Source organism: Thermobia domestica, chromosome 3 (assembly GCF_964235325.1).
Source record: "Thermobia domestica chromosome 3, izTheDome1.hap1.1, whole genome shotgun sequence".
NCBI lineage: Eukaryota > Metazoa > Arthropoda > Insecta > Zygentoma > Lepismatidae > Thermobia > Thermobia domestica.
In genome coordinates, this window is record NC_137456.1 from 101985629 (window position 1) to 102012616 (window position 26988).

The 26988-nt window shown below is 37.1% G+C and overlaps 1 protein-coding gene across 1 annotated transcript in view; it reads right to left on the reverse strand.

The window, feature by feature from the left end:
- LOC145680630 (uncharacterized) overlaps positions 1-26988 on the reverse strand; it is a 188977-nt gene that overhangs the window by 49887 nt on the left and 112102 nt on the right. The window contains exon 2 of the mRNA XM_081751320.1: positions 1861-1997. Within this exon, the coding sequence (XP_081607446.1) occupies positions 1861-1997 (137 nt within the window). The remainder of the gene's footprint in view (positions 1-1860; positions 1998-26988) is intronic.

Consider the following 26988-nt stretch of genomic DNA (forward strand, 5'->3'; position numbering starts at 1 on the left):
TAATGGTCAACCATTGTTTATTTAATATCAAGCGTATTTATAATGTTACGCTTGATTGTATTTATTACTTATGATTTTAGTAACAATAACTATCAATCATTATTTATTGTTATATAAACTGCACTCCTTGTCTCAGTAGGGGGCACGGTGGCTCAGTGGTAGAGCGCTTATCTCTGGTGCGTGGGATCCTTGTTTGATCCCCGGTTTGTTTGTAATCAGAAGATCCATGGTTCTAGTTTTGTAACAAGGAAATTCGACTGGAATTATATTTGCAGCAAAATAAGAAACAAATAGACTCACAGTGTTGCCATATCGTGAGAATTCCGTTTAGGCGTCCGGTATACTAGGGGTATAAGCTTCAAATCGCTATTTTGTTGTCAGAAAAACACATGTTTCGTTCATAGAAAGCAAGAAGAAATTTATTCAAAGTACTTTCTCTCACTAGCTACACATTTTGCCCACCTTTTGGGCAATTTGTGGATACCATGACAAGAAAGAAGTCCTCTTTCGAGGCAAAGCAATCATCAAGTCATTTGCGGACGTCTGCGTCGAATCAAAATGCTGTTCAGCGAGGACGTGGCCTATCGACACAAACATATGGTGGTCGGAAGCTCAGAATAAGCCAGCTCTGGCGAATAAGCGGGATGTGGTAACACCTCCAAGCTGAGTGTCTCCAAGTAGTTTTGGACCACGTTTAACGTACGGAATGAGGCATTGTCGTGGAGGAAAATCATCTTGTCGTGTCTTTGCTGATACTCCGGTCTTTCCTCACACATACCAGTTGTTAGTAGTGTAATTTGATCAGTTGTTAGTAGTAGCGGTGGACATTGACAGTTGCACCCGGTTTCAACAGGTCAAAGTAGATGATACCCTGGTGATCCCACCAAACACACAGCATTATCTAAAGTCCGAAGGGATTTGGTCTCGAGGAAGATATTGAGGGTTGACAGGGATCAACCCACGATTTCTTGCGTATCCACTTTTCATCGCCCGTCACTATCCGATGTAGGAACGACTTTTTGGGGGGGTCTAACGGGCAAGATTTCGCAGGTGTTCTGGCGTCTCTACAGCTGCCGATCGGTCATTTCACGCGACACCCATTTTCCGATCTTTTGAACCTTTCTCATGTCACGTAGACGCATGGAAATGGCTGCTAGAGTAACACCCAATTTCTCGGTAAGCATTTATTTGCGATTCGGTATCGTCCTTGTTCAAAAGAACCTGCAATTGATGGTCCTCAAACTTCCGGGGGCGATTTTAATCTTGTCGCCCCGTTACGTTGTTTTCGATACAGCTCTGTCACCATGGGCCTCCACAAGCGTTCGATGTGATTCGACAGCCGATTTCTTCAAATGGAAACAGAAAAGCAGAGCTTCCCGCATACGCTCTTTATCGGGCACAAAACTAGACATGCTTACAAACGTAACACGGTCTATTGTTGTCTACACTTGGTGACGATGTGCACTGATTCGTGTTGCCAGATGTCAAACTCATACAAACAACAGGTATAGCATGCCCATGGTAGCTTCATACTCCCACGAACGCCGTCTATAAGCAAACAGCGGATTTAAGCTTATAGTACATCTGGTAATGACCCTTTCGTTAGAGGGGATAGTTAAAAAAGATGATTCAGCTGAATACTCACTATGTGACAACATGACAATACGTCATCTCTAAATGACTATTCACTTCCAATTTTCTTCCAAGTCGAACTACACAAAATATCTTTAAAGAAACAACAAATTCACCTCAACTTCTTACTTATAATGATAAAAATGTTAACTTGATTTCTGAAAACAGCAAGATTATAAGATTGAAATTAAATTACCAGAAATACAGTTAAAAAAAGGATATATTTACCTGCACTATTTCTCCTAATTCGCCACCGCCAGCAGTGAAATTTAGATGGCAAACAAAAGGTAATTTGTCCTCCCGCGGTCTCCGAATTTCCAAATCATAAGTTTTACCAATGTCTCCAAAGTACGTCCGATTACAAGCTGTAAAGACAAAACAAAAGAGAAAAATAAGGATTGAAAATATTGACCATCTTTCTCTTTGCAAACTCCAGCTAAATATAGTAAAATTAAACCAAGTATTGTAGATATGAAGTAGTGTGGCGAGAAGTGTCACAGAAAGTAACAGTGCCTCTATATGAACATTAATAACTGGGATATAGACTGTCCAAATAATGTAATGTGAAGCTTATTCTGAAAAGAAACAATTTACCTCAAGTTAATTCCTTATTATTATTATTATTATTATTATTATTATTATTATTATTATTATTATTATTATTATTATTATTATTATATTATTATTATTATTATTATTATTATTTTTACCGGCTAGCCAAAAGCGGCTAGCAACTTTTAAGAGGGTTATGCCCTCTGTGAGGTGAGTGACGAAAAGGATTTTTGGTGCGAGGTACAGTAGGTGGTTTATGTGCTTTATTGAAATTTCTTAGTATTATGTCTTACACTAACTAACAAAAAGGACGTAAGGAACTTTGATCCTTACCATTATGTATTATTATTATTATTATTATTAACCTTGCAGCACTGGTGCCTGTTCATGTGACTGGAGCACTGGCGTCTAGTCTCACAGACCCACTTGTTAAATTTTAAAACTTTACCTAATAATTTTTTATTTAAATTTTTTGTTGACAATTTTATTTTGTATTACGAATATTGCACAGGTATGTTGCGAATTTCAATATAAGTATTACGTTTTATTGTATCTCTGGAAAAATTAAAGAGTTATGAAAAACGTGGTAGAATTACAATTATTATTTAGTAAAACGTTCCACAGTTTCAATATATTATCAGAAAAGGTAATAAATCATGTTTGGAATTGTCCATTAAAACTAAAATTTTTAATTTCAACCCCAATCAGGATTAACGGCCAGCTACTAGTAACAGACTACAAAAACATGTGGCACGGGCCTGTGAGACTTGGCACCAGTGCCGCCGGGTTAACAAAATTAATATTTAACGGTTTCTCAAGTTCAACTTATCTCTTATTTGATAATTTTACAACGAACGCGATGCATATATTCTTTATATATATATATATATATATATATATATATATATATATATATATATATATATATATATATATATATATAGACACGATCAACATTACATTGTGATTTCAATCAAAAACCTTCACGTTTCCATAAACTCTATGACGTAATACGAGCCAGTTCATCCCATAGATTAAGAAATCGTTAAACGGTTAATTCAGCAAAATAACTTGAAATGGAAATGTTACCTTTTGAATATAAGCTTCTCACTTATTGTGTAAATGATTACTATTGAAGTACTGGCCTATAAAGAAGAATCTCAAATGATTTTTCGACGTGTATGAAGCAATTAATAAATATGAAATTTTTAATATTGAAAACGTAGTTCCGATTATTGACTATAGCAACCACTGTTATCTATATTAGATCTTAACAGTGGTGCCGATCTCTGTATAACTTTGGGGAGGGGGTACCATTTAGGTTTGCCAGATATAATCTAACAAGACATTAGTGAGTATTTTCATACAAGTACGTTAGCCCAAGAAAACTTCAGGGAGTCCGGATCCCCTGGACTCCCCAGGATTAGTACCTATGGACCTTATTCCATTTGCTTCATACTTATCGCTAATATAATTGTATATATTACCACAATCACTTTTTTTTGGTAGGGAGGGGATCTTTTTCTGTCCAATTTCATTTCTCTCTTTCCTCTTGTTTGGACAATTGTTCAATCTAAGAGACGTCTTCTTCTTGTCCACCTCAACCATACACTACGTGATCAAAAGTATCCGGGCACCTGGTTGAAAATTACTTACAAGTTCGTGGCGCCCTCCATCGATACTGCTGGAATTCAATATGGCGTTGGCCCACCCTTAGCCTTGATGACAGCTTTCACTCTCGCAGGCATACTTTCAATCAGGTGCTGTCAGGTTTCTTGGGAAATAGCAGCTCATTCTTCACGGATTGCTGAACTGAGGAGAGGTATCGATTTAGGTCGGTGAGGCCTGGCACGAAGTCGGCGTTCGAAAACATCCCAAAGGTGTTCTATAGCATTCAAGTTAGGACTCTGTCCAGGCCAGTCCATTGCAGGGATGTTATGGTCGTGTAACCACTCCGCCACAAGCCGTGCAGTATGAACAGGTGCTCGATCGTGTTGAAAGATGCAATCGTCATCCCCGAATTGCTCTTCAACAGTGGGAAGCAAGAAGGTGCTTAAAACATCAATGTAGGCCTTCTCTGTGAGAGTGCCACGCAAAACAACAAGGGGTGCAAGCCCATCTAAGAAAAAATACGACCACACCGTAACACCACTACCTCCGAATTTTGCTGTTGGCACTACACACACTGACAAAGGACGTTCACCGGGCATTCGCCATACCCACACCCTCCCATCGGATCGCCACATTGTGTACCGTGATTCAACAGTCCACACAACCTTTTTCCGCTGTTCAATCGTCCAATGTTTACGCTCCTTACACCAAGCGAGGCGTCGTTTGGCATTTACCTGCATGATATGTGGCTTATGAGCAGCCGCTCGACCATGAAATCCAAGTTTTCTCACCTCACGCCTGTCATAGTACTTGGAGTGGATCCTGATGCAGTTTGAAATTCCTGTGTGATGGTCTGGATAGACGTCTGCCTGTTATACTTTACGAACCTCTTCAACTGTCAGCGATCTCTGTCAGTCAACAGACGAGGTCGGCCTGTACGCTTTTGTGCTGTACGTGTCTCTTCATGTTTCCACTTCACTATCACATTAGACACAGTGGACCTAGGGATGTTTAGGAGTGTGGAAATCTCGCGTACAGAATTCTGACACAAGTTACACCCAATTACCTGACTACGTTCGAAGTCCGTGAATTCCGTGGAGCGCCCCACGTATGTTTGGAGGGGTGTCCAGATACTTTTGATTACATAGTGTAGGTTGATGGGCAACATGGAAATTTTAAAACTTTTCTCTCGCTTGGGAGAGCTGTTTTATACTTTAATAAGGCCTCTTCTTCGTAACTGCGTAAAAGACGAACTTTAAAGGTCCATACTCTAAAACTATGGGACCTATCGTACTCGGGTCAAGACTTCACTTAGGAACTAATATGTGTCCTACCCAAACATCCAAGTTTCAGAATCCTAAGGTACTCACGTAACAGTTTTTATAGAGGGAGTTTGGCTACGAGCTAGATCCCATAGTTCTGGAGCTATGAACCTTTAAATTTAATTTTTTCCTGTTTTAGGCAGCTTATAACTCCGAAAGGAAGCATTTTTGCACCCAGGTTGATCTATACTTTTTGTCTTATCTTGGTGTCAGGAATTACCTCCCAAACGTTATTGTTGTTGTTGTTTTGAAACACCCTGTATATTGGCTATACACAGTCTGGATATAACTTAATGGGAAGTAGAAGAACTGGGAAATAAATAAGATGTTTAAAGAAATCATAAGTAAACTTGTCTGAAGATTTCATTTTTTGAAAATTTCTTTTCTTTATGTAACATTTCCACTCACTGAAAGTAAGTGAAATAACTTGTACACACAGAAACAGCTAGTTTCCCCATATTAAAAACAAGAAGATAAAAAAACAGAAATGAAAATCCTTCTTTCCTTTTCTCTTTCTCTTTCTCCCTGTTTCGTTCTCTCTTTTTCCCTCTCGCACTGTTTGTCTGCCTTCTCCAGGGAAAAATAACTTCCAGTTTTCTTGAAAATTCCCGTCCATTACATTGATTGGGTTCTGGAAGCACCTCGTATTACTCTTTTTTCTAGCTCCCTCCCCCCACCACCGGCCTTCCTTTTACCCTCTCCTCCGTCATCCTTCCAGTGTTAATGTATCGTGGAAGGAACGTTCCTTCATTACTTTTGACAGCCACCTCGTCACAAGCAAAAAGAAAGAAAAAAAAGGATATATTTTCAAAAAACATAAAAAATATACAAGAAAACAAAAGAGAATGAGAGAGGCGGGGAGGGATAGTAGAGGGAAATTTAAGATTAAAAGAAAATTGCTGTTGTATAAACACGATGGATTGGTATTTCAGGGCGCAATTCGTCTCCTGTCAAAAGACTGCTATGAATAATGAGCCAAGACAGAAGAACGGGACTCTTTCTTTCTCTCAGTTTGTTGTCGGTAGAGGTCTCCAGGGTTGTCTTTTTTCTGCTTTTTAAAAAAATGCTGTCCTACTTTTTGTTTAACTCTATGGCAAAATAGAATGTGTCGTATACATCTGGTGCTAACCGCAAAGACCTGTGAGTTGCACATTAACAATACACATTGTTTTTCTCTACTCGTTACTTAAGTAACATGTTTGATAGTAATGAAACAAGGGAAGAGTTTCATTTTGATTATACCTTACGTTGTACTTTATAAGTTACGTCCACACACACACACACACACACACACACACACAGACATTCAGAACAATACATAAATAAACAAGTAGGAAAGAATTTCTCCATTATCATGCTTTCGGGAAGAATAATTGGGGGGTTGGGGGGACAGTAGCTCAGTGGTACAGCGCTTATCTCTGATGCATGGGGTTTCTGCCCTAACACCACAATCACATAACAGGCATATGCCTATCATGTTCCATCAGGTACATAGGAATGTGTCCAGTATGTGCCTTATGTACCTCTGAGAGATAAGTCACATGGATAGCAAGTGATAGTCACAGTCTATGTCCGCCCCTAGGCACATGCCTAACATGTACCTGGGGAATGTGCCTAGTATATTCTAGGTATGTTCCCCGTGCCATAAGCGTCAATGACCCACAAAATTCCTCCCCCCAAAATATGTTAAATCGCCTATATGCGTAATGTGTTTACATTAACATGAGTCTAAAAAACACTTTAAACAAGTAAAAAAAAAAATACTCCAAGATGGGAGCGAACCACCAACATTTGGATTACTAGTCGCGTACTCTACCGACTTGGCCACGGAGGCGATGAAGATAATGTCGCTCGTAGAGGAATAAATTGTTGAGGTCTTTGGAATTTAGCTAATTAGAGTGCTCCTTTAACCGCGTATATTCGACGATAATCGTTTGGAATCAGATAAAATCTATTCGCCATGTAATTTTTTAACAAAATGACGAGTGTCTATTTACTTTATTTCATGTTTCTTCCATATTCACTTTCAAATGATTGGCGACAGTTGCGTCTAATAAAGTTGATGCGTTTGTTGCTTCTAGTACACAGTCGCTTAGAAAAAGAAGCAACAAATACACCAAATCTGGGAGATGAATTTAGAACACCCTAATGGCGAATGCCTAGCACATTTTGTGCTGTTAGAGTATCTGAAACAGTATGTAACTAAAGGACGTACCTAGAACATGATAGATACATATCCCAAGTGACGACATAAAAACAAATGACTGTTAGAGTGCGAAACTGAGCCAGGTATATAAACTATTCTTATGGTACATAGTTGCAAATATCAATTAGGTGTAACAAGTACCTAAAACTGTAGGTAGCTGAATTACATACTTAGCACATGAATATCGTATGTGCCAAGTGTCAGATACCTAAAAGGGTAGCTGGGACACCTAAATGGCACATGCCTAGCACATCCTGTGCTGTTAGGGTGGTTCGATTCCCGGCCAAATAAGTTTGTGGTGGACACATTGCATCTGTGGGTTTTCTCAGGGTATTCCCATTTTCTCCCACTTTCTCATTCCGTCAGTTCTTCCATCATCATTCACTTGCCTTAATCATCCGTCTCCCTTAAAATAAAGGACATATTCGTGGAACGTTAAACTGAAAGATTTTATTTCATTCCGGGAAAAAATAATTAGCACAGTTTAACCTCTCAAAGTGCAGAGTATCTGAGGAATCCTCCTGTATCTAGGTTTGAGAACACTATCAATGTAATTTTAGTTGCGGTATTGATAACACTGCTTTCATGGTCACAGGCAGCACTGTCTGGTATTGCTGTTTTCAAGTACTATTCGGTATCTATGCATTTAAGGTCACGCGGTGTATTTCAGTTGTGAAATCAAGGCTGATGTGAAACCTTATAATTACACGGTTGAGGAGCGATTAGTGACACTAACGACTACACACAGTACAAACAATAATGCCGATCATGACTTCGTTTAGAAATCGCTTTGGCAAGGACCAGTTAGTGTTGTTTGTGTGAAGAAGTTGTGTGAACACACAGAAGAAACATGACTGCATATAGAAATCGCTTTGACAAGGACCGGTTGGTGTCATTTGTGTGGATACACGAATGATCACACTCAAGGCAGAAATTAGGCAGGTAATGACTGCATTTAGATATTGCTTTGGCAAGGAACCATCTTGTAAAATAAACATATTTGGTTGGAAGAAATGTGTATTTGTTTCAGGATGACGTACGAGACTTCTCGAATATCCTATACTGTATTATTTTGACACTATATCAACATACGTTAGGAATGATTGATTGATTTGTAATTACGTTCTATGCCAGTAGCGAGGTTTCATAAGAAATCTACAGTTTAAAGTTGGATCAAAACTACTGAAGTGCGTTCGATACTGTCCTATCGGGATCTGAATCCTGACAATTGGCACTAGTGGCAAGCACACTAACAACTAGACCAGTAGTTCTCGATCTGGTTTCGATCACGCCACAATCTTCCTTGTTGAGTTTATTCATGTCATATTAACTTAGGGGTTGGTAACACTGTACCAAATTCTCATGAATGAATTGTGTTCATTCTCAAACATCTCTCGATTGTTTTTCTTTCGAATTTGGAATATTTTTCCTGTTACTTTTTTCTTACATTGAATGATATTACTTCTATTTCTCACCTTAACCGACTTACTGCCTCTAACGTTCCGCGGCACACTGGTTGAGAATCATTGCAGTTGATCATCGAGTAGAGCCAGTAGATATTTTGCATAACTGAATATTATGTAATATGCTTTTTGATGTAGTTTACGTGATTTTCGATTCAATTTTCGGAGAAAGTTCACAATTTTTGGTGGTGACCAGAAGTTGCAAGGGTGTTTGAGTTAAGATTAAACAATTTCACGTAAAAAGAATCAGAGATGACATTAATGAAATTCCTTATGGGAAGGTCATTAGCTTTTGTGGAATGTAATAACATGATACAAAGTTTACACTTTACTCAGAGTACTCAAAGCGAAGGCATGGAATACCAAGCTTCCTGTTATAGTTTTTCAAAGGATGCTCTGTCAAATGCCATAGTGCGTGGTCAGAGTAATGGCTCCCAAACCCATCATATGGATTTTTGTAACTAATCCAGTAACGAAAAGAATAGAAGTGATTTTCTTTTCAGCCCACGTTTACGCCCTGTATGTTAAAGCAGTGGTTTTCAACTTTTCAATACACGTGTACCGGGAAAAGAGAGGAATAAATATTGGAAACGGCAAAGTACAGAGCACCACACTCTATTTAAATGTTTAATTCTAGTATTTAATATTAACAATGTTTAATATTGAAATACAGAACGCAAAAATTACACATTTTAGAACCACAAACTGCATTTTACTTTTGAGTTAGATAGATACCTTTGACCACTCAACTATTGTAGTTCATATATTTTCTATGAAAAGTTGTTTCTATGGACTCAATGACATTTGCTGCTGTTCATTTGTCAAATATCTTCTCGATTGGTGGATACAATGTTCAAACTGCAAGAATAGAGTGACATCTACGTCTAATTGGTTCTTGTATTTTGTCTTACTTGCAAAGATAGGCCAGTAAGTTGTTTTTACATGTAGATAATTAAAAAAGTCACTAATATTCTTCACTCACAGATAACAGTCACACTGATTTACTGACTTGGTTTAAAAATCCGAAGTTGGCGGTTAAATCTAAAAGAAAATCCCATCGCTGGACAAAGCTAATCAGCCTCTAGTGCGGACAAGTTAAATAATTTGAAGGATTCAGCGGTTAAAAATCAGTGGACTAAAGAGTATGAATGATTAATGAGAGTAAATTATTATAAAAAGATTGACAGAATGAATTTGTGGGGGGAAATGGGAAAATCCCGAGAAAGTCCACGAACGTTCACCACAAACTCAACTGGCTTGAGATTTAATGAAGGATATCTCACACCAAAGGTGAGAGCTCTGACAGTGTGCCATACAACACCAGACCCGTATCCAAGGGAGGTCTAGGGGGGTCGGGGGGTAATGTTTGCTGCCCCCCCTAAAATTTTCACGGTAGGCTTGCAAAAGAACTATGATATGGTGATGAGGTATAATATGGTTAAGTCGGGCCCCCCTCGCTTCTACCCCCCCCCCACAACATTTTTAGGCTAGCTACCTGCCTGTTGAACCCTTCCCGTAATTACTGTACAACGGTGAATCTAAGTAGATTTACTTTTTAACCCCAATGGAGAATTGAATTGGGAAAACAAGTAAGAAACTGAGAAGATATTAAGATGAGGAAAGCCTATTGGTGTGTGTTGCTCTCCTCATCAAATGGAGCACGGTGGCTCCGTGGTAGAACACTTACTTCTGGTGTGTGGGGTCCCTGGTTCGATCTCAGTTTGTCAACTAAGTTTCTGGTAGACTAACAACCTGTGAGTTTTCTCGGGATAGTCCCGTTTCCTTCCACTATCTTATTCCTTCTATTCCTCCCATCATCATTTACTTGCCTTGATCATCGTCTTCCTTAGCTTAAAAAGTCATAATCGTGGGACGTTGAACTGAAATATATCATTTCATTTCCTCCTCATTAACGTCCTGATTCTAGATATAAACACTAGAAAAATACTATGAGTTCCTGTTTCTACTTAAAGAACGCTAGTAAAGGGGAAGACAAAACCAATCATTAATAATTGCTTGCTATCTTTTTAACTTCCCATTGCATAGCCGTCCTTTCTGGAATTTTTCATTTTTCAAACTATTTGGTTAGTCTATAGAATTATAGTAAAATATAATTTGCATAATTATTTAGTATTTAGAAAACGTTACTTAGTGACCTAGTTTGTGCTGCAGTACCTATTGCGAGCAGAGTCGGGTTTACCACTAGAATCGGGCGGAACGTTCTTATTTGTTACAGGTGCATGTTACACGAAAGCTTAATAAGCAAGACGAAAAAATTGCAAAAGTTTAATAATAATAATAATAATAATAATAATAATAATAATAATAATAATAATAATAATAATAATAATGGTTATTATTATTATTATTATTGTTGTTGTTGTTGTTGTTGTTGTTGTTGTTGTTGTTATTGTTATTGTTGTTGTTGTTATTATTATTATTATTATTATTATTATTATTATTATTATTGTTATTATTATTATTTTTATTATTATTATTATTTCCATTATTAAAATCAGAGTAAACGCCCCGTCCCCTAATTGGCTTCAGTTATTGGTCGTTGAACTTGAGTGGAATTTTACAATAGACAGTTGCATTGTAGCTGGCATGTAAAGCCGTTGCGCTGCGCGTAAGCGCACGTGCCTTCAGAATGCGATATCACCATACTAAAATTAATTAAAATGCGTACAAAGAAGTTCAAACAAAGGCATGCATAAAATAACTTTATTCTTTTTAAAACAATTCCCCATTGTGTTAAAATTTTGTACGTCGAGTGAGGGGCGGCAAATACCTTTCAACCTGTAGGAGCGGCAAACACATCTCGATCTAAGGACAGCGGGACATTAAACCCACTCCTGATTGCGAGAGAACATATATTCAAGTAAATTACTAGCATCACGGCAAACGGCAAAAAATATTCCCTATTATGTGAAGAACTGAGAAATACAAATTAGTTTTCCCATAACTAATTTGTAATAGGACTATTTGCTTTCGGAAAAATGTTTCGACAATTGTACAGTTACTTTTCCGTTCCATTTTGAGAATATTAATGCCCTCACAGGGTGTGTAGTGACTATATTTGAGAAGAGAGAAACGCACCTGCAGAGGAAAGATGGTGATCCTTGTTTACAGAATTCAATTTCGAGCTTCAATCTCAATATTTCAGTGCAGCTAGCTCATTAACCTTTATTTCTTGAGTTTCCTTCAATATCTGTTTGAAAAAACTTGTTTCCACCTTCAATGATAAGGGAACTTGATTGTGACAAATACAAGGCTTGTTTAGTTTTCATATTAAAACTGTCATAACTAACTAAATTGAAATGATGTTTGCTACCGTTCGAGAATGGAGTTCTTGTATTTGGCAACAATCAAGCAATTAATGCTGGGATTTGTTTGACCATTTGAATTTTTAGCACTGACCATGTGACAAACTAATGTATCTAAACATGATTTATTAATGTAGTATTCAAATACGTCCACTTAGTAAATTTAGCTACTATCATCATGAAGTCTGTCTCCAACAAGAAATATTTATTGTAAATAATATTGTTATGATAGATTTTGCTGCCCTTCGAAACTTGCCATCCCGAGCTAATGCATGTTTTTCAAATATGGTAGAGCAGGCCCTGTTGCTTCGTACAACGAGATCTATTAATTAGTACTATATCATCTTTGGACTCTTTTCGTTATACATTAATAATAGTATATTGTGTATTTCTGAAGCATTTCGGAAAAAAGTGCAACGTGTGGATGAGAATTTTGAGGCAACGTGTTGGAACACATCGTGTTTCGAAACTTTGTTTTTGCACTTTTACCCCTTTTGAAGACATTTTTTTAGAAATGATAACTCTGTGTCTACAATATCAAGAACTACCGATAAACCAGCATGATCTTTTTAACTTACTACCTCCTAACACCATTGAACAAAAGTATTACGACAATTTCTCCTGGAAAAAAAATCTTTAATATTCCTGTAGATACATTTTATAAACTGTTAAAGATATTAGCATCCAATAACCCATAATATTTCTTTAAGAGAAAAATAAAAGAATCTATTTCCCTTTATTAGTTCTTTCGTTGTCGGACCTATTCTCTTTAAGGCTGCCGTACGCCATCGATCTGTACCTGGTGTGGACGGAGGAATAGAGCGCGGGAAACCTAAGAGAGAGAGAGAGAGAGAAAAGTAAAAATCGTGTAGCCTCGTGCCCAGCTGCTATTCGTACTATACCTACCAAACACCCACACACACACCCACAGTACATACTCCCACAACACAAATTCCAAGATACTTTCCACAGGAATTTCAAAAAAAAAAAAAAAGTAGAGCTTATTACAACCTCTTTTTTCTTCTTCTCGTACCGTATTTGAAACTTTTCCTCATCCCCTCTCATTTTTCTGGTATGCCACGATGTTGGGGAATGCAGTAGCACTATTCATACCAAAGATACGTAACACTGCGAGACATTGTGGTGTGTGTGAGACTTAAAAGGTATATATATATATATATATATATATATATATCAGCTCTGCTTCTGGTCAACCAAAGGACAGGAAGAAACCCTTCACCATCGAAGCCACAGGAAAAAGTCCATACGGGTTAAATATCAGCTAAGCCTCTTCTGCGATTTCCTTTTGTACAGTGATAGGAGTAAAGAAGAGAATGGGATATCAGACTGACGTAGTTCCTAACGTGTACTGAGGCCAGTCCAAGGATGGGTATAGATGGCATTGTCACCACCTTTCAACTGAATAAAAAGAGACTTATGGATTAACTTATGACAGCATGGAATTAATTTATGACAGTTCATCATATATAATTAGGAATGGTCAAAATAGTACATGGATACACATAAAACTCTTTACCAAACTCTGGATTCGTTCTTATACACTACATATTAAATAGTTTTACGAGTATACAGCCTAATGTGACAGAAGAACAGGTCGGATAACATAAAAGCCGGATAGACCGGAGTTCTATCAACTCATTTCTTTATGGACATTAAGCATACCCCAAGAACAATTTATGAATACAGTACTGTACGTACTGTACAGTTATAATCAGGAACAGTGGCATGCATACTGTATTGAGGTCCGTTACACACTGACAAAACAATGAACAAGGAGGAGAACGCTGCTCTTTTCCTGTCACAAAACAGTTTCCTGTCCTTTGTGTTTTGCACACGATACATAGGAGGATCGTAGCAGACGCCCGCTTCCAACGCCTTACCTTCCTCATTTAATTACGATAAAAGAAAACTAGGCTGGATAGTAGGGATGGCCAGAACCGGTTCCTAGTGGAACCGGTTTTCGGGTCTGAACGGATCCGGTTCTAGAAGATCCGGTTTTTCGGATCCAGGTCTGGAACCGGTTTTTCGGATCCAGGTCTAGAACCGGTTCTGAAACAGAACCGGTTCCTCGCGGAACCGGTTCCGCTGGAACCGAAACTTTGTGACCATCCCTTCGCTAAACCCGAGCTGCTGGCAAGCTGTGAACAGTATGCTAGATGAAATGGTGGAAGCGACAGGCAGGCGCCCAGGCGGCGGTAGCTTGTCTCATTTGGCTAAATAAACTGGGTAACTGGCAAACTCATTGGTTAAACAGGCAAACTGGCCAACTCATTTGGCTAAACACCCACTGGTGGAGCAAAGTTTTTTTCTGGGGGCACAAGCGTGTCTGGGCGAGGAAGGCACAAGCGCATGGTCCTCTTTGCATTATTTTTGAAGGTGATCTTTATGCCTCATTTACGGGTCTTTGGGGGCTTTCGGATCCAGGTCTGGAACCGGTTCCTAAGATCCGGTTCTGGAACCGGGTTTTCAGATCCAGATCTGGAACCGGTTCCTTAGATCCGGTTCTGGAACCGGGTTTTCAGATCCAGATCTGGAACCGGTTCCTAAGATCCGGTTTTGGAACCGGGTTTTCGGATCCAGGTATGGAACCGGTTCTGAAAATCGGATCTCCAAGAACCGGTTCCTTGCGGAACCGGTTCCGCCGGAACCGGAACTTTGTGGCCATCCCTAGGATAGTCGCGAGCCGGATACGCGGTAGTCTACTGTGTTTTTCTTTCAAGTTTTATATTCTGTCTTCTTATGCAAGCCCGACCGGGGCTTTAATCTGGTGCAGTTGATGGATGGACAACATGTAACATTAACCCATGCTGCACATATGTTTCTCCATTACACTATCTCACCTCAAAGACTGCTACAGCACCTTATATGCAGTGAGATCTAAAAGTTTACTCATATATCACATGTAAAAAATATCTGCATGAAAGCTTAATTGCTAGATTTATACAGACATCCAACGGTAGCTGTAAGTCATCTTCGATTAGACGCTCAAAATCACATTAGATGCTCCAAGTTCTCACAATTAGCATCAAGTCTCTTCTGATGTCAGTAGTTATTGCAGAAACAAAGGGTCCATATAGATTGTTTTGCGCGTTTCAATTTCTTCCCTTAGTGCAGCAAGTATGACTGTTTCTCCAAAGTTAAACATATTTTTAGTTTTTTTGTATGACTGCAATGAATAGAATTTAACACCACTTTGTCCACTTATCCAAAGCTTGACTGATTATCTAGACAATGAATAGCTTCATCGATCGTGCAAATATTGACAACTTTAGAAACATAGCATACATTGCCACTGTACTTTAATTAGGATTTTTAAAATACTCTTCGGAGATAAAACTGCTACTTCTTAAGTGTGCATACACTTTTTGATTCCTATATATGAAAAGCGTCCAAGTTAATCCTGGACTTTTTGTTTTAAAAAATCGAGGAATGGAATCTGCATTTATTTTTCCACATAACTCCCTCCATTTCTCCTGGTATTTAAGCAAACTTGAAAGGCTTCGGCATACAAAGATATGTCAGTACTCTGAACCATTCTAGGACAACCTGTTTCACTTCGTTAGACCTATAACTATACAAGTGTTGAGCTCCTTCGAATTCTTTTGGAGGTCCAATGTAGTAAATACTGGCCTTCCTTGTTATAGAGATCCTTCAATTCAGTGCAAACTTCAACTCCTCTGCACCGCTCAAAAGCGAAAAGCTCTTTTGGAACCCAACATACACTTACTTTCCGGAAATGGTCATGAATTATAGTACTCGCTGTTCCTTGTGAAACGTGTTACACACTTTCGCAATTTCACGACAGACTATGCTACGATTTTCAATAATATGTTGTTCTCCACGCCAAACGTTTCCAGAAATGGCTACTGTGGGCTGGGATCCACCACGATATACAGACGCACGCCATCCTCGAAGCATTTGCACTACTAAAATGTATTACTAGAATGTACTACTAAAGTATCTTACTAAAATGCACTACTAAAATATCTTACTAAAATGCACCACTAAAATTGGCTGTGTCTCTCATCACTGTACTGTGACTAAAGAGACATAACTAAATTTCATTTCGGGGAGGAGCAAGTACGTGAAAATCTTTCGAGGTTTATGCTTCAGGAACTTCCTTTATACAGCAGTCTATAGGTCTGAACGTTGCGACTGGGAAGCACACATCCTAAATTCATTAACTTTCAATTTATTAACTATCTATTAATCAAAAAGGGAAATTCTAATTTTTTTCCTTAAAGTATAGGCATACACTTACTTTACAAAACATTATTAAAAGAGTTCATCTGTACGTTCACTTAAGCAATTTTCTAATCCGCTGGTGCCCATAACATCAATCACATTCTCAATATAGCTAGGAGGTGGGAATGAACTGATGAGAGTGCACGTCCTGTAAGCCGTCCCCACACTTTTTAATTCTTTTATTGAAGAAAATTATCAACCCACCGACGCTGTTGAAACAAACAAGCACAGGTAAGATATTAGGAAGCTTGCTGATTGTTCGACAGAAGGATGGATTTACAAGAATCGTGCACATCCACAATTACCTGGTTCATGATGCCATTTTTTACACCATTCACCCTTGAGGACGGATTCTGAAACAAAATTAGTCCAATAGTTCTGAATTTATGCGAGGTCTTTTAAGTTTTCCGTCCTCAGCATATCTTGGCAAAAGTATTTCTAGGCTACATAACTTGCAGGAACTCATACCTTACTCGTGGATTTTGAATTACCTTGCCTACATTTGGCGGAGTAAATGCTATCTTTAAAATATTATCTATCTCTAGAGTGGACGATTTACTCGGAATAATCGCGTCGAGAAATACACAACAGTGTCCTACTCTCGGTTAAGTACCTATTTACTCCTGAGTAACAGCTTAATCTAATTTGAAAAAAACTCGTCCTCTGAGTATTAAATTCTACTCTAACATCGTACTACTGAATCTAAGTATAGATTTACGATTATTATTTTGTATTCTATTTTCTTTCTTTACTTATCCCTCAATTTTCTTTTAACCCCTTTAGCTCCTTTTTACTTTTATTCTTGACCAAAATTTCGGGAGATATGATCCCCCCCCTTAGCAACATCCCTGTGACTGAAGTCTTCTGCTTTTTAGCTGATTTTATGCCCTTCTTCACTGAACACTTCATCATCACACACACTATTCCGTATACACGTCACACTGCTGCCCGCCATCTTGAATAACGGTCTCTGGAATGGTGTGCGAAATTAGTGCAGCCTACCAGTAACAGAAAGCTGTTGCCAGTTCCTACAGCATGCACTACCTCCACCCTGGATTTCAATTTTAAGCCTGTAAAAAGGTGCTGCGGATTAACTTGAACGCCCTTTGTTCAATATAAGGCCACAATAAATTTGTCAAACTAACTAAAATGCCTGTTCCTTGCAAGAGGAAAGTAGTATATGGAAAATATTTGACTCCTCTCCCCCTTTGAACATACATTCTAATGAAGAAATATATATTTTATGAAGAAATATATCCATAAAATACTTTATTTTTGTTAAATTTTGCACTCCTCTATTCTCTTAAGATCAAAGCGTTATGATAAAAATGCAGCTTTTCTAAAATTTATTTCAAACGGTTCAGCCATTTCTTGTAATACGATCACAAATACCAGACAATGCCGATTTCTACGTAACTAAAGTAATTACCAAAAAAAAAATCGCGTAATTTTCGAAACCTCTAGATCATCTGTTTGTCTATCGTTATAATCGACTGAAATTGAGGCTCAATATCATCGCGTCTGTCACTAATCAGCTTAGTGAAAACTATGAATTCGACAGAAATCTCAGTCACTTTTGGACATGTTATTTTCACACTTTCTTACTAATGCCGATGGGAGATGAACTTAAACTTAAATGGCATGATTGTCACTATTTATCTCAGTGACCCCGAAGGCATATATATATATATATATATATATATATATATATATATATATATATATATATATATATATATATATATATATATATATATATATATATATATATATATATATATATTGCAGTGGAATATAATGATAAGTTAACAGGTGATCTGGAGTTTTCGAAAATTCCATGAGTTTCTTCATAATTACTTTAGTCACATAGAAATTGACATTGTCTGGTAATTGTGATCGTATCACAAGGAAATGACTGAACCGTTCGAAATGAATTTTAGAACATAGTACATCTTGAGCTGCATTTTTATCATATACGTATTTCCACCTCCTCTCATAGGAATGCTAAGGATGCTTTCCTCCCATGCCGATGGGGCTGAAAATGGACTTAAACTGGGAGTATTACTATACCAGCGACCTCGAAAACTATGATGTAGATGTAATATTAATAACAGTCGTTTGCGATTATTTTTGCATGCCACCATCGCCAGATTGAAGGTTGTCCAAAGTTATAGTCATGTTATTAAATGTATACATATTACCATTAGTGTCATTTCGCGGGTATGAAGAAGATTCCAAAGACAGCTAACAGCAGTATTGAGAAGGTAATCAACTTACTACATATCAAAACAATCATTGTTGTCAAATTCTAAATGTCAGAAAACACCTGACAATCTCAGTGCTTTTACTTGCGAAGATCACTTAGAGGCATCGAACTTTTCCTGGGTGTCTGGAAACCTAGGAATTCTCGACCTTTCTGTAAATTCAATATATTTTTAGGGCGACGTTTACAAATTCTAACATAATTTGTCCTCATACTATTGAATTTGAACACTTCCAAAAGTTTTGGACATTTGCCAAAATAAATTCTTGTGTACTTCTACCTTTTAATGTTGACCTAATATTTGCTTTTATTTTTTGTTTATTTATTTATTTATTTACACACAACACTGGCAGTGATTTTCGACTTCTAATTGTTTGCTTGTATACTTTCGCGTACTCCGAACGATACATTATATTCAAGCGTGCATCTCCAGATCTAAGTTACCTTTAATCTACCTAGGTATATATATATAAGTAAAAGTGTCTATGTTCGTGATTATTTAATAACTTTTGAACCACCCGAATGATCTAGGTTAAATTCAAATTTTCAACATACGTGAGGTTTGAGTCTTTATCAATTCACTTTGACGGTGCAACGTAATAAGGGATACATACAAATGATTGAAAATAATCAACATTTAGTGCTGAATCCATTGTTTTCGGGGTCGCTGAGATGAACTGTGATACTTCCGTTACCGTCTGGATCCAAATTCTGCCTCTCAACTTAAGGGAGGGTATATATATATAGGGTGTTTCAAAACAATACTGACAATGTTTGGGAGGTGATTCCTGACACTAAGATAAGACGAGAAGTATAGACTAACCTGGGTGCACAAATGTTTCCTTTCGGAGTTATAGGCTGCCGAAAACATGAAAAACAATGAAGTTTAGAGGTCCATAGCTCCAAAACTATGGGACTTACCGTAGTCGGGTCAAGACTTCAGTTAGGAACTAATATGAACACTATCCAAAAGATACATGTTTCAAAATCCTAAGGTACTCACAGAACAATTTCTATAGAGGCAGTTTGACTACGGCCATATTAATTGAAGTACTCACCAACTACCTCCATAAAAATTGTTGCGGGAGTATCGCTGGATTCTGAAGCATGGATATTTGGATAGGGTTCATACTAGTTCCTAAATGAAGTCTTGACCCGACTCCGGTAGGTCCCATAGTTTTGGAGCTATGAACCTTTAAATTTCATTTTTTTCCTGTTTTGGGCAGCTTATAACTCCGAAAGGAAGCATTTGTGCACCCAGGTTGATCTATACTTTTCGTCTTATCTTGGTGTCAGAAATCACCTCCTAAACGCTGTCGGTGTTGTTTTGAAACACCTTGATCGAGAATGACCGATATTAGTGCCGAACCCATAGTTCTCGGGGTTGCTGAGATGAATACTGACACTTCCAATGCTGCTTAATTCCAAATTCAGCCCCACAAGTCGAGGAGGGAAGGGGAGATACACAAAAATGATCGAAAATAACCGATATCAGAGAGTGCTTCAGTAGTATTAAAAAGTGACTGACTAACGCAACATACAAGTATTTTTTTTATTTTATCCCAGCGAAGCCGGTAATTGACGCTAGATCAAACTATATCTGAAACGCGAACTCCAGGTTGAATACCACTGGTTTATGTAACCAATAGCAATTAAACGATATTAATGCAAAATAATCAAACTTCCAGACATAATAAATTTAGTGTGCATTGAGGGGATTGGAATTTTAAAATATCAAAGTTGAGTCACATAATAGCTAATAAAACAATAAGCACAATCTGAGACGATAAAATAATACATTTTTGTAAGAGACGTTGTAAGGGAACCATAAAAACCGTTACTTCCAGACAATAAAACTCATTCTTGGGATTCTGGTAAGCGACTAACAGTAAGAGAAGAAGGAAATGCGGTAGAACAGAGAATTGGAACATTGGTGCAGATGACATGTAGACTGCAGTACTACATTGTTAGGTTGAAACCACAAACAGTGTTGTGGTTCTGTTTGCTGAGACAAGGAAACACGGAGTTAATAGAAATCCAATGCGGGTCAAACAACAACACTGCAAATGGAAAGTTTGCCTTTGCTCGACGTGGAATAAAATTAAGCAAATTTTGTACCGTTTAAAAAGGCATTCAATAAAGCTAGTTTATGAAATCAGTTGGAAATATATTGTATGTAAACGGAAATATGCTCTGGCATGTTAATGCTTGAATATTAAAAAAAAATCTAAATATAATATCTTAAGGTGGCAGACTACTAAATATTTTTGAAAAGCTAATAATTTTTCTTTTGCCCGTTTTTCGTAAGTGGAAAGAGGTAATAAAATGTCATTTACTACAATAATAGATAATGTTATTCTACACCTGAAAATACGAATCGGAAGAATTTTCAGTGTTGCCATCCGTAGAAATTACAGTGTGACCAGAATTTGAATTACTCAAAAATCTAGGTAAAGGCAGCGACTAGAAAAATGAACTCAACGGTAATTGATGACTTATCATGCTGTCTACCTTTCTTGTTTACTACTTTTTTTTAAAAAAAAATGTTTCTACTTATTTTGTAATAACTTATTTATTTTGTAATAATTTATGTTAATTTTATAAAATAAATAGAAATGTTATTTAAAAAGTAGTAAACAAAAAAGGTAGACAGCATGATAAGTCATCAATTACCGTTGAGTTCATTTTTCTAGTCGCTGCCTTTACCTAGATTTTTGAGTAATTCAAATTCTGGTCACACTGTAATTTCTATGGATGGCAACACTGAAAATTCTTCCGATTCGTATTTTCAGGTGTAGAATAACATTATCTATTATTGTAGTAAATGACATTTTATTACCTCTTTCCACTTACGAAAAACGGACAAAAGAAAAATTATTAGTTTTTCAAAAATATTTAGTAGTCTACCCCCTTAACAGGTTTATTGAAGAATATATGCATGGAAGAGAAATGAAGAGATTTATTATATTCCTACTAGCAGAATACCCGTTCTTCGCACGGGTAGAATATGTTTCATTTTGGACATAAAGGAGTGAATTTGGATTTAAACGGCATCGCATGTGTCACTGTTCATCTCAGCTGCCCTGAAAACTATGGATTCGACACTAATATCGGTCATTTTTGATCATTTTTAAGTATCTCCTCGTCTCCTTCCCCTAAGTTGCACCGTCAAAGTATAATGATAAACAACATCCAAGGTCCGAATCTCATCTATGTTGAAAATTTGAACGAGATTGCTTAGATAATTCAAGAGATATGAAGTCACAAACATAGTCACTTTCAATTTTATATATATAGTTATTATTATTATTATTATTATTATTGTACTGACTTCAAATGTTTCAAAAAAAAAAACTATCGAGTTAGTTTACAAAACTCCTTGGATAACTAAAGAGTTAAAGGTATTAGCTAACAGGGAAACAAAATAATTTGTAAAATTTAAGCGAACTGGTAAACGTGTCATGTATTAACAATTCTCTATTTTTAAGGAAAAATGTGAGAAGGATATATACAATGAATTAAAGAGAAGTTATTTTGTAGATTGGAAAATAATAATTATAATAAGAAATCGTACTTCTGTAATAATTTTTGAGGAAAAACGTTTCTCAGATATAGACTTACCCAAGTTTACATGTTATGAAATTTTTAGGCTAAGAACACCCTTTATATAAGGATTGTCAAACAATACGTTATTCCGGTAGGTTTTACGTTTATCTGGTACGTTTTACGCTTTAATTTATCCTGTAAAACGATTTATTCCTTTTTGTTAATAAATTAAATATATGATAGTTCAGGATAAGTGTTCCATCTATACGTACTTTCCGTATGAAACAATATAGGCGGCCAGGATCTCACATACAAATGGACGTATATAACATATAGCTGAGGAATGTAACATAAGTATATGCATGTGGTATACGGAAAACTGTTAGATGCCAGACATCCTGCAACGGCATGATGTAACACCTAAGGGCAGTGCCTATGTAGATACGGATAACGTATGCTCCGTACTGATTTCTATAGTAAGCAAGAGGATGCCGTATATTTGTACATTATACCGCTGTCCGGAAAACGCATTTTTCTCAGTGTACTTCAAGTGCTTGTGAATTTCGTGATGTTCTGCAAGGAGTTTTAGAACGTATAAAAAAGGATGTCTACAGACATAGAAAGTCTACATAGAAAGTCTACATTAAAATACAATTGAAAGGCAACAAAGATTTGTGTAATACATTTGATTGGTTGAATTTCAATTTAGAGCCTCTATCAACACCGAGGCTATGTGAGACGATGACCTTACATCTTAACGTGAGATCCGAATCACATGAACTCTCACTGGGAATTGTAATATATATTTTTAGTGTTTTATGTGCTGTAATTATGTTTCATGAAACTGTCTCATTTTTTAATTGAAGTTATTCTATAGCCGCCAAGCCATATTTCGGGGTATTTTGTGCCCCACTATTTGTGCATCAGAATTATGCACATGGCGGCCAACGTGTTACTATGTGAAACTGTGTTTGCTATATGTAAATTCTGAATGTCACATATCTTGCCCCCTTTCTTCGATGCTAAAATTCTTAAAATCTTGTTCCTTTTGAAAAAATCTGGCAAGCACACTTTCCATCCTTCTGTACACTTTGAAAGTAGCCAATGATTCTTCTACAAGTTAAAATCTGTTTCGATAAGTCTTATTTGATTAGTTTGTTTCCTATTGCTTTATTGTTACTTTTAACATAAATTTTGATTTAAATACTATTGCAAATTGATTCCCTGTATCATTCTTTTAGTGATATGAAACAAGTTGATGGGGTTTGCTTCATTGTATGTGAGAAACTTTCATTCGGGATATAGTATTTTCAACAATTGGAACTATGATAGTGTAGCTCGTTATTCGATGTACTGATGTGCATGTACCATAGCAATTTAAGTTATGAAACGTATCCCAAATTGATAAGAACTGTTGCTACAAATTTGATTCTGAAAAGATCCAAAATTTAGTAATTCATATTAGAGGTCTGCACAGGCCGGAATTTTTAGCCCGGCCCGGCCCGTGAATTTATAATGTAAGGCCTGACCCGAGTCCGAAATGTGTTTTAGCATTTAAGCCCGAGCCTGGCCAAAGCTCGTGTGATAATCAAATGAGCCCGAAATACGCTGCTGCCGTTTTGCGTCCCTTGGGGTTTTGGTAGTGTACGAATTGATTCCCGCATTCGACAAGTTTGTCTAACGATAACATCCGAGTTGATTCCTAACAGTACGAACCCTCACTATCCATGTTGATTCCCGGGCTGCTGTCACATAGTTCCTGCAGGTATCGCCACTCACTTGCGAGAAACCAGTTCATTGTGTGCCAGCGATAGAGTTTGAAGTGATGCCAAGTGAAAAAGGCAAGCAACTGTTGGTGATAGATGGTTACAAATTTTGTTTCCATAAGTGTCTCGTCGGTGGGGTTGAAAGATATAAATTACGAGAAGAACATGTACAGTAAGTGTTTTATAGAAAATTTGTGTGAGCGCCCGTCGAAACTTATACGCATCGAGTTAGCTGATAGTGATGTCGACACACTCACAACACGTGATTTAGTTCGAATTGGGAAAAATATTAATGCTGCTCGCTCACGCAAGCTTCCGAAGTTGCTTAATAACTTAAAAAAACTGCACGAAGCCCTAGAGAAAAGTGTTTTTAACACAAACAGGGGCGAAAACTTTTTGTTTGTGAACGACTCAAAAAAGAATATTGTTGGTTTCTCGTGTGAAAGTAATTTGGATTTTCTTAAGAATTCGAAAACTTTATATGTAGATGGGACTTTCAAGAGCTGCCCTAAGCTGTTCCACCAAATATTTATAATTCACGGTGTAAATCAAAAGAACTATTTCCCGTTGGTATTTTTTTCTCCCAAACAAAACCTCTGAGACATACAAGGAAGCTTTGTGCTTAATTAAAAATATCACCAATCCAGACATTATATACGTTGACTTTGAGACCGCGATCCACCAAGAAATTGCTTACGTTTGGCCCCAAACGACTATAAAGGGCTGCAGTTTCCATCTCGGTCTGTCATGGTGGAGAAACATTCAATCCTTGGGACTGTTAAATGATTTTAAATCAAAAGACTCTGAACTAGGATCACTTTTCAAAACCTTGTTTGGACAGCCTCTTCTCCCACCAGATCGAATTGAAGACTGCTTCGTAGATCTAATGTCCCGCAAACCTACACATGAAAAACTGGATGAATTTTTTGATTATTTACTTGAGACCTATATTCTCGCAAACAGCGACTTCCCACCCATAATGTGGGCCGACTTTAATAGTAGTTCTGAACGTACTACTAGCTGTTGCGAAGCATTCCACTCTAAACTGAACACTCAATTTTACTCTCCCCATCCAAGCATTTTTCACCTGATAGAAACATTGAAGGGGGTTCAGACTGAAACTCATGTTAAAATGAGAAGCGAGAAGATACCACTCCCAAAAAATGCGGGACAAACAGAACTATATAGAAGAATAAATGATTAAACTAACAGAGTCTACCATTACCCGTTATAAATATCTTCGGAAAATCTGTTATAAGTTTCTCCCATGTACATAATTCCATTACTTATGCTTGACAGTTGCAACTTAGCACGTAAATTATGAGAGTAACAATAAAAAAATATATATAATAAATAAAAATGTGTAATGCATGTGAACTAGTGTTTCTTAATAGGTGGTCCGCGGCATCTTTGCTAATAATTGTGTTTCCTGGCTGTGGTTAGTGAATGACTGAGTTCAGTGATTGAAAATATTTTAGTGGTGTGCTTAGTGATGCAAATGAAATTGACATATTTACTCCAGCATCTTACAAGTAACAGAAGTGGTGAGTCAAAAGTAATTTTCTTCTTTTTCTGTAGTTTGTTCACTGTATAAAATTTCTCAAATTTACATTGCAACTTGCATCTGTCAAGTGAGTTATTCAAAAGTTGAAAGTTGGAATTATTTAGGATAGTTTGCTTAACTATAACTTCACAAGCAGCCAAAATGTGGTTGGCACACGTGAATCGGTACGGTATGCGAAATCGGAATCGCACGGTATGGGAATCAACTCGTACGCTAAGGGTAAATACGCACTCACCAGATGGGAATCAACTCGTACGCTAGGGGTAAATCCACTCTCAGGTAATGGGAATCAACTCGTCCGTTTCGGAATCAATTTGGTATCAGCCCCGAAATAAGCCCAAAGCACAGAAATTAATAACTAACGCAAAACTGTATATATATATATATATATATATATATATATATATATATATATATATATATATATATATATATATATATTACAACAATTAGAGCTTTAATTTGCACTTGTGCTTCAAAAATTTTCCGGAAATAACGGTCTAATAAATATCATTATACAGTATATTTACAAAGTTAGGCCCGATTAGGCCCGAGAAATATGGTTGTATATTTAAATATTTACGGCCCGAACCCGGCCTGGGCTCGACGTGATATGTGCTTTGTAGGCCCGAGTCCGGCCCGCAGGCTCGGCCCAAACCCGTGCAGACCTCTAATTCACATACTCCACTGGTTGAGTCATCTGCTGTTTAAATGAGGGAATACAATAACTGGGACGTATCTCTCAGAATTACCATAGCTTTTTATTAGCACAGCTGTGTAGGCCTAATACAAACTTCTGATTCGATTGTCAGAATATACTACTGTTTCCTAATTTTTAAGCAAATTTTGCAGTATAGCCTCTGCATTGTTCTTCCTCTTCCGATTTCTAGTTTTTTTTTTTTTTTAAGAGTTATTGCCATTTTAACAGTATTATCTGAGGAGAGAATCTAAGTACTAGTTTTACGTAATATGCTGAAAGCGTAAAAATACTCAGAAGCTCCAATGGGCAGGATTGTAATGGGGCGTATACGTAATAGTATACTGGGCAGATTCATCTAATATTTTTATAGTCCATCGTGCACGTACCTTAAATTTACAAAAGACCGAGCTGGGTGGGCATATGCTATATTTCTGAAAACAATCTAACGTTTTAACCACAAAAAGTTAAAGCATTACATCACTGCTACTGAAGAATATTGTAAACCAAAGTAATGCATCTATAATATTGTCTTGTATATCTTTGGTGTCGTTAAAAAAATGTTTCTCTGAAGCGCCGGGAATCGAACCAGGGTCTCCCAGACCAAAGAGCTTAGTCATGAGATAGAAATATTAAACTATTAATTAAGCATAATTTTGTATGGAAATATTAAATTATAGAATTATGAATCTAAAATGCATTGAAATATTGATGTAATTCTAATGCCTCTGTTAAGAGGGGGAGGGACAAGATTTAGATAAGGCTTTTTTTTTT